We start from the raw sequence: 8,236 nt of genomic DNA, 5'->3' as shown, positions 1-8,236 counted from the left end.
CGTTGAAAACCTTGCCTAACACCAAGAAAATGAGGATCGAAACTAGAGATCCTAGATCGCAAGAGATCCATTGACCCAAAGAAACCCTTGACGTCAACCACCTTTGTACCCACAGCTTGCATCACTCGCAACTCTCATCAAAAGCACGCATGAAACCACACCCACATCGAGAAGATGGCACTGATGACATACCACACCGTAAACTGCAACCAAACCCAAGAGCTAACACCAACTATAGAGAGTGGACAAAAGGGGAGGATTTGTGCAAACCCCCAATTGTTTCGCCTCTCCTCGTGTACGAGAGAGCGACACCAAGTCACTACCTAATATGCAAATATATCATTCATACTAGCTACATTATTCAGAAAATAACATTTTTGTAGGTACATTAATCATACTCTACCATAAAGTAAGGAAGTACATAATTATTAGTATATAAAAAATACTTAGATAAATTAATATACATAATTTATGTGCTAGTGGACATAACCAAAAAAAAAAAAAAAAAGAAAGAGCCCCGAGACAAGTGTGGAAACTCAATTTTGATGATAAATGAAGAATTTGGAGATTAAGATGAATTAGTTTGGGATTATTTTAAATTAGCAGAGGCGATTAGTAGTTTGTTGTATTTTTCGATGAATTTCTCTGAGATGAAGGATATTTTGATGGAATTATGAAATTTTAAAACTAAAAAATAAATTTTTTAATAAGACGTGGCACGATTGCAGACGTCCATCTGGTGGAATGGACAACCCGAACACGCAGATGCATCACTTGCATGGTGTGACAATGAGCCATGTAGTGCTACGCGATTGGATGAAGGGCATTGACGAAGAGTTGACATGATCGCAAAACGAAGAAGAATTGGCGCTAAAGCTTCCGCGACGCGGACCCGACGACCAGGGGGAAGATGTTTATAGTGCATCGCAACTCGATCTCGGCCGTTGGTTCAAATGACATGTCGTCCACTTCTTTTATTTTGGAAATTTAAGATCTTTTTGAGTCGGATAACACAAGAGATTGATGAAATTAAGAAGAGTGCCGGTCCCCTTGTGTCCCATCTTGCCATGCAATTGATCTTACCAATCCACGAATCCAATTCAAGAAGTGAAATGTGGTAAAGAAATGGACACAAGCCCAGCAAGCCCAACCCTACGAACTGATTTCTTTAAAGCATGGGAAAAATACATGACATCGATGTTTTCAATTCCATTGTGTGGAGAGAGTTGTGACGCGTTGGCTTTCTCTTCCCTTCCCCACATGCTTGGTCCCCTTTGGGCCCTTTGGTTGTTCAGGTTTGGACAGACATCATGTATTGAATTTGAATATCCTTAAGCAGACGCTGCAATTTGACCATTGCTCCCTTCGTTTTTATTTCTATTATTCTTCACCAAGCATGCTTAATAATGTAAGGTACCTCAGATTATTTCGAGTCTTAGGGTCCACGTCCTCTTAGCTCATTCTTTTAAGTGTCCTAGTTGTACTACTATTATCCAATATAGAATTACGTAATCGAATCTAGGAGCTCAAATACTGTTAATTATTTTAAGTATAAGCATCTTGCATTAATGTATCTTTTTACGAACATTTGTTTCTCGGGTTTGGAACTATTGTTATATACAATAGAGTTCCTTCAAACCAAACAAAAACATAAAAGCGGCATTCCCTGGAAGATGAATATTTGATGTATAATCATTCATGTATATGATTCTGTAATTTTCCATATTCCACTTTTTTTAGATTGAAATTTGACTTTGTATGGCATTATGATACGTCAATGATAACCCAAAAAGCAAAAAAATAATGCCAATGTTGTAAAAGAAGAATAAGTAAAGAAGAATAGGTGAAGCCCACATAGCCAACTAACATCCACTAAACCTAACCACACACCCACCAAACCAAACCACTACCCAATTGATTGAAGAATATTAATGATGTTGTTGATTGAAGAATATTAATGATGTTGTCTACCACTTATATTGTGAGGTGAACAACCAATGTCTTAGGCCTATAAATAGATACTTCCATCAAGAGAAGTTTACACATATAGAAGAGGAAGAGAAGGAAGAAAGAGGGTGAGTGAGTTGAGAGGAAAGAGAGCAAGAGAGAAATTCTCTAAAAGAGAAAATTGAGTGAGCCATACATATTGTAAACACAAAGTTGTAACCCTATTATTTTACATAGTGGAAAAGTTACTGCTGCTGCTCTCCGGGGATGTAGGCATAGCCGAACCTCGTTAAATACTGTGTCTCATCTACTTTACGTGCAGCTCAATATTCGCACATATACCAGTTCATTTTATAACAGCCAATTTGTTGTGTTTTGGGCGGTGAGATTTGTTGCATAATTAGCTAATCGGGTAACTATCGAGCCTATAGCTACTTGATTGGACTGAAAAGGAAGTTGACACTTTTAAGCTATGGCCCAAGCCCTTTAAGAGCAACTCCAGCAAGGAGCTGAGCCCAAGGCTGGGGGGATTAAAAAAAAAAACCTATTTTTAGCGAGGATCCTAGGCCCAAGCGCAAGGTGGGACCCAGCAACATGGGCTGGCCCGAGAGCAAGGTTGGCTCGAGCTCCAGCCCTCGTTTTGGTGCTGACGTCATCACTACAGTGCTACAGTGTCAGGCGCTACAGTACCACTAAAAGTCCACGTGTCGCACTCTGGGCACTCTGATCAGATTTTTTTCTCCAATTCAACGGCAGCCAATTTTTGTGCAATAAAAAAAATGAAAAAAAATGAATTTTTTTTTAAAAAAAACCAAAAAATTACTGTTTTTTTTCCCTATAAATACCAAAATTTTATCCGATTGAGATATGAATTTTATAATAAATATTGATATATACGAACCCAAAAATATTATCCGAAAATATTATCCAAATTAATTATTTTCATTAAAAAATTTGTGAAAAAAAACAAAAAAATGAATAGTAATTGCCCTTAGCCATGGCAATGAGTGGAAACACAAAATACTATTTGAAAGGGCAACCACTATTCACGTGAATAGTGACTATCCTAGCTCCTCCCTTGCCATGATAGTGAGCAAATGAGTGGAGTTGCTCTAATATTGAAACTTGACAGGTTACAATGCCCATTTGGAGGATCTAGTCAATGGGTGATTGGTTTGAATATTTCTTGTTTGGTCGATTTGGCCCAATCTAATGTTCTCTCCATCTCATGCCATCCACATACTTTTAAAAAAAAATAAAAAAAAATACAAGAAATGCCCATGCCCTACCTTTTCTACAATTGGGCCGAATTCGAACTAGTCCATTGGACTTGGGCTCTTTTTTACAGACCTATACACTACTAAGGTGTCATGGAAGTTCGAACTTTGAGACTACTGATCGACAAGTTAAGACTCTTTTATACTGAACTAGACCCGTTGCCGCCATCTACATGATATCACTTGCTAGTTCTCTAGTTCATTCAAATTACAATAGAGGGATACTGTATGGTTTACAATATCCTTCAAATGTCATCGGGGCACAATATCACACAACACACTAGTAAAGTAGTCCATTGCATAAGAGATGCATAAATACTTTTCAATCTTTTTCGTTTCATGAATTATGTTAACATGCAATTCTGTATGAAATTCAAATCTGAACCTGAAGTCCTATAAATAAAAACTGAAATTTTATTTAAGTAATTCCTTGAAAGAGGTTTCCTTTAATAGATATCTATAACGAACCCCGTTTCTAGCCTTGATTTTATAAATAAACACAACCACCTACAAATTAAAGGATAAAAAACCCAAAAAGGACCAGTTGTAAAATACTATTACTATCCTTGCAATATGGTTTTCAGAGTCGCAAACTTTGGTGGCAATGTAGTAATTTTTAGGCTTTTCAAGACTCCTAAATTTGACTCCATTGAAAAGTCATTGGCCCAAACTGTATGTTTCCTCAGAGGTCCACTTTGAGCACACTGGGTGAACAAGCAGTAAATGGAAGCCCACATGAACACTTTGACATATTTCATGAAGGTTGAAGATGAAAAGAGAATATTAAGCTGACATTTATTGCAAATTAGGTTTATCAACTTTGAAGGAAACAAGGATAACCACATATCTAGTCATCTTTTATCAACAAAAGATTACACAGATAACATTTAACCTACCCTCTCATAATTTTTCTTATGCAGACTTCTCTTGATTGACCGCGATATCCTTGAGCTTTTCCTTGAGCTCACCAGACTACATAGGATAGATCATAGTATCAGAGCAATGCAAAGCTTTAAATTTAAAAAAATAATAATAAAGTACTAATTTTATAAGCACTAACCTGGTGCATATTGAGAATTATGTCTGACCCTCCAATGAACTCCCCCTTGATGAATATCTGTGGAAATGTTGGCCAGTGGCTGCATAGGACAAAAACAAGCAGGAAAATGATGAAATGAATGAACTTCGAACCCGTTTCATAATGGGTTTGTTTTTTATTTTAAATAAAGATAGTGCAGGGAAAAGGAGAGCAAAGTGAGAAGAGAAACTAGAAACAGTTTTTGTCTTTTTAACTTTTAGTTTTATAAATTTTCTTTCATGTCTCCCTCACTTCTCTCATTTCTTGTCTACCTCCACATTTAATTCTTATCTTTCCTCTTCATCTGTAACTAAAAAAACAAAACTGAAAGCTAAAAACAAAAAATTCATAGAATGGACCCTTACCTAAAAGCTTTAACAGCAGTTTTGAGCTCAGGATCTTCCAAAATATTCCTAGCACTCAAAGGAACAGCTGTATGGATAAAGATTACCATAATAATATCATTAGCAACAATGCAAGGAACATATGACCAATTTCTTCAAAGGGGATAAAAATTCTGAATATCTTTCGGTTTCTTTTAGAAGAAACCGACTTATTTTTGCAACAATCATCATATCAGCTTGTGTATATATGTTCAAAACTGTCAAGCCATTTAGATGTCTATCTTTAGCTAAAGGCCTCTCCACTGTGATGACAAATATGAACAATCTGAAGACCATGAACATCACTACGGTTTAGTTTAGTTATCCTTTGTTCTTATTTCATAAATTTGACTTTGGTGAACTAAACCAAGGGATGAAAAATAGTTAGAATACAAACTGAGCATTTCAAGACTTACCATATTGTTTTAACACCCTTACTGCAAGTGAGCTGAATCCACATTGGGGAACCTCAGGCACTCCTTTCATATAAAGCATTACAGGGTTGTCCTTCACATCCTACACCAGAAACAGACCAGAACTATTAACTTAAGGAAAAGTGAACTTTTGTCTGGATGACAAAGGGAAACAAGGAGCTCATATCAAGAAGATTCGTTTGGCATATATTTACCTGTTCAACAAGTTCCTTCAAACTAAGGCCAGAACCGTCGAACTTATTAGCGGGTTTAAAATCGTCATGTGTGTCGGAGTCATTAGGCACAGAGGTTGAGTATCTCATTCCATTTTGATAAAAGGATCCAGATACCTACTACCAATTAAAAGAAAACATTTAACTGCTATCCTTGGGGAGTACGAAGTATAAACATTTGAACAAAGCAAGCGAACACTGAAGACATGGAATTCATGAATTCAATACTAATAAACGCACAAGCACACACACATGCTATCACTTGACCCAGTTATTTATGCAAAAACACAGAATATGCATACACAATCAAATCAATTCTGCACTGACACAAGTCTACAATCGTCATGTGTGTTGGGATAATTACGCACAGAGGTCGAGTATCTCAATCCATTTTGTTAAAAGGATCCAAATACCTATTACCAATTAAAAGAATTTAACTGCTATCCTTGGCGAGTATGAAGTACGAACATTCAAACAAAGCTAAAACTGTAGACATGGAATTGATGAATTCAATACAAATATACACGCACACATGCTATCACTTGATCCAGTTACATGCAAAGATACAAAGTACGCATACACAATCAAATCAATTCTGCACTGAAACAAGCCCACAATCCGATTTCCCATTTCAGCTGAAATTAGAACTGAAGCAAAACAAACCCATATGTCGAATCTTACAATTTTACTAGAACAGGCAGCCGGGAAGCCTGAAATTCCCTTGAAGAGCAACTTTGAGAGCGGCCTCGACATGCTGTTAACCACGAAAATGCCTATCAGTTGCATAGGTACAAGGCTTTTTACAGTGTAATTAAATTTTCTTCAACAAAGTTAACATACATGGACAACTCAAGCGATGTTTGCTTGCTCAGAGACCAAAGGAAACGAAAGGAAAGTTGGAGACTGTGACGAGTTTACCTGAAGAGGAGAGGTGGAAGGAGCAACAGATTAGGGCTTCGAAGAGAGAACTGAAACGCACGCTCACAACAAGTTTAGATGTCACAACGAGAGATGAAAGTCGGTTAAGACGGTGCGTTTCTCTAAATTTTGCTCAATTTGCACTTAATTCCTTTTACAACCAAATGAGAAATTTGAAAATGGGTTAATTAATGGGGATGACAAAATCTGCAATTTGCAATTTTTTGAGTTGTAATAAATGTATCAATTCTTTTGAGTTTATTGTGTGTATTGTAGTCTTTACTTAAAGGTTTTATTTGTCAGAATTTAAAGGTTGCTGTATTTGTAATTTTGTATTTTGAGGCCTTTAGCTGGTTTCTCAAGGAATTTTATTTGGTCATGTGTGTGACTATGAGGAATACCTTGTGCCCTTGCTGTTATCGGTGTGACTACAAATGTATTTGTCTTTGTGGCAGATAGCACCTAAATTATGAATGCAATGCAATCTACCGTTTTCTCAAATTTTTTTTAAAAAAGGCCAATACTATGTTTGCTTTCGAGAACAATTTTATTTCATAATTAACTTATCGTATGGGCTTTCTAATTATTCGTGTTATACATATTAATAAATCAAGTACATATGAAAAGCAATAATGGATAAATTGTGAGAAAACATAATACATCAAGAAACATTTGCACATCATCACAATAATAAGGTGAGAGCGGACAAGATACAAAATAACCACATTGATTGAAGTTGAGAAATTTACAGTAAAGAAAATATATGACTTTCATGTTGATAACGTAACATATTGTAAAATAGAGCAAATATGAGAGTACCAAATAATATAAGAGCATAGTTCTATTTACTTTGTTGATGCTACAACTCATAGAATTTTCTCTCTAGGATGTTTCTTTTTGAAACTTAGTCTGATTGTTACATCTTAAATACATTGCATTTACTTAGAGCATCCACAATGATTAGGTGTAAAAGGCAGTTGTATGCTATATTTACATTTAATATCGTCGGAAGTCCCTCCAATGGTCAGGTGTAAAACAATGTACATCTATACTACCACCCAAAAATGTATAAAATGATGCATGTGTATCTTTTTTACATTATTTGCAAGTGGGACCCACAGGAGAAAAGGAGTGCAGAGAAGGTTGAGGCATGTGCAGCAAAAAAAGAGAAGAATATTTATGCGCGTAAGACGTGCCCTTAAGCCATAGTCGCCAGACCAAAGCTAGTCAAGGGTCCCACAAGTGCTCCTGACGAGGGATAGATCTAGGAATTCAAAATGGAATGGGCTGGATTTACCTTACAATAAAACTCAATGACACGAGTGAATTTAATTAATAACAAAAAATAATACACCTAGTCAGGACAGACATAATGAGCCGTACCCCTCAAAATGCATATAGTACATAAGATAGAAACTAGTAAACAAAGGCAACAATAAATAAATATACAATGCAAATACAAAATAAAACTATTTAAGTTGCACCCTTCGAGACTTCTAAGAGTTAAAATCACTAATTAGTGATTCATTATCAATATTATCAACAAATTCCTTTTCAATGTGAAGTATCGTACAATCAGCAAGAAACTCATCCTCGATCTTGTTCCGAAGTCTATTTTTGATAAGTCTCAAAGATGAAAATGCACATTCTGTTGTTGCTGTAGAAACATGAAGAGTTCACACCAAACTAATCAATCTATCAACCAAATGGTAGCTGTGTGCTAACCCTGTGTGAAGTAAACACTTCAGCAATTCAAGAATGGAATCGAGATTCTTGAAGGCTAGAATATGGTCCATATCAATCTTATAAAATCTCAATTGTTGATTTAAAGCCTGCAGCTCGGTTTCTTCAGGATAAAACTTCTCAGCAAGATTGCACATATCATCGATGTTAAATCATTTGAAAGAATTAATAGGATCCAATGTTGAGGTCAGATAAAGAAGTTCCATTGTTTGCTCTGGAAATCTAGTATTTAACTCCACTAACT

General features: G+C 36.0%; 1 protein-coding gene across 2 annotated transcripts; it reads right to left on the bottom strand.

Annotated features, from left to right (window-relative positions):
• Positions 3,988-6,436, bottom strand: LOC18767025 (monothiol glutaredoxin-S15, mitochondrial). Of its 2 annotated transcripts, none has more exons than XM_007201191.2 (7): positions 6,250-6,436; positions 6,013-6,085; positions 5,314-5,448; positions 5,102-5,201; positions 4,668-4,734; positions 4,285-4,363; positions 3,988-4,196 (listed from the first exon to the last, which is right to left on the bottom strand). In XM_007201191.2, exons 2-7 carry the CDS (start codon positions 6,082-6,084, stop codon positions 4,137-4,139), a joined length of 513 nt encoding a protein of 170 aa, XP_007201253.1. In that variant the 5' UTR covers position 6,085; positions 6,250-6,436; the 3' UTR covers positions 3,988-4,136. The 2 variants fall into 2 exon arrangements, with proteins under 2 accessions (XP_007201253.1, XP_007201252.1); XM_007201190.2 differs by having other exon boundaries at positions 6,172-6,359.

The sequence above is a fragment of the Prunus persica genome, chromosome G8, assembly GCF_000346465.2.
Source record: "Prunus persica cultivar Lovell chromosome G8, Prunus_persica_NCBIv2, whole genome shotgun sequence".
Taxonomy (NCBI): domain Eukaryota; kingdom Viridiplantae; phylum Streptophyta; class Magnoliopsida; order Rosales; family Rosaceae; genus Prunus; species Prunus persica.
The sequence above is the reverse complement of the archived record's forward strand: the minus strand, read 5'-3'. Positions and strand labels throughout refer to the sequence as shown.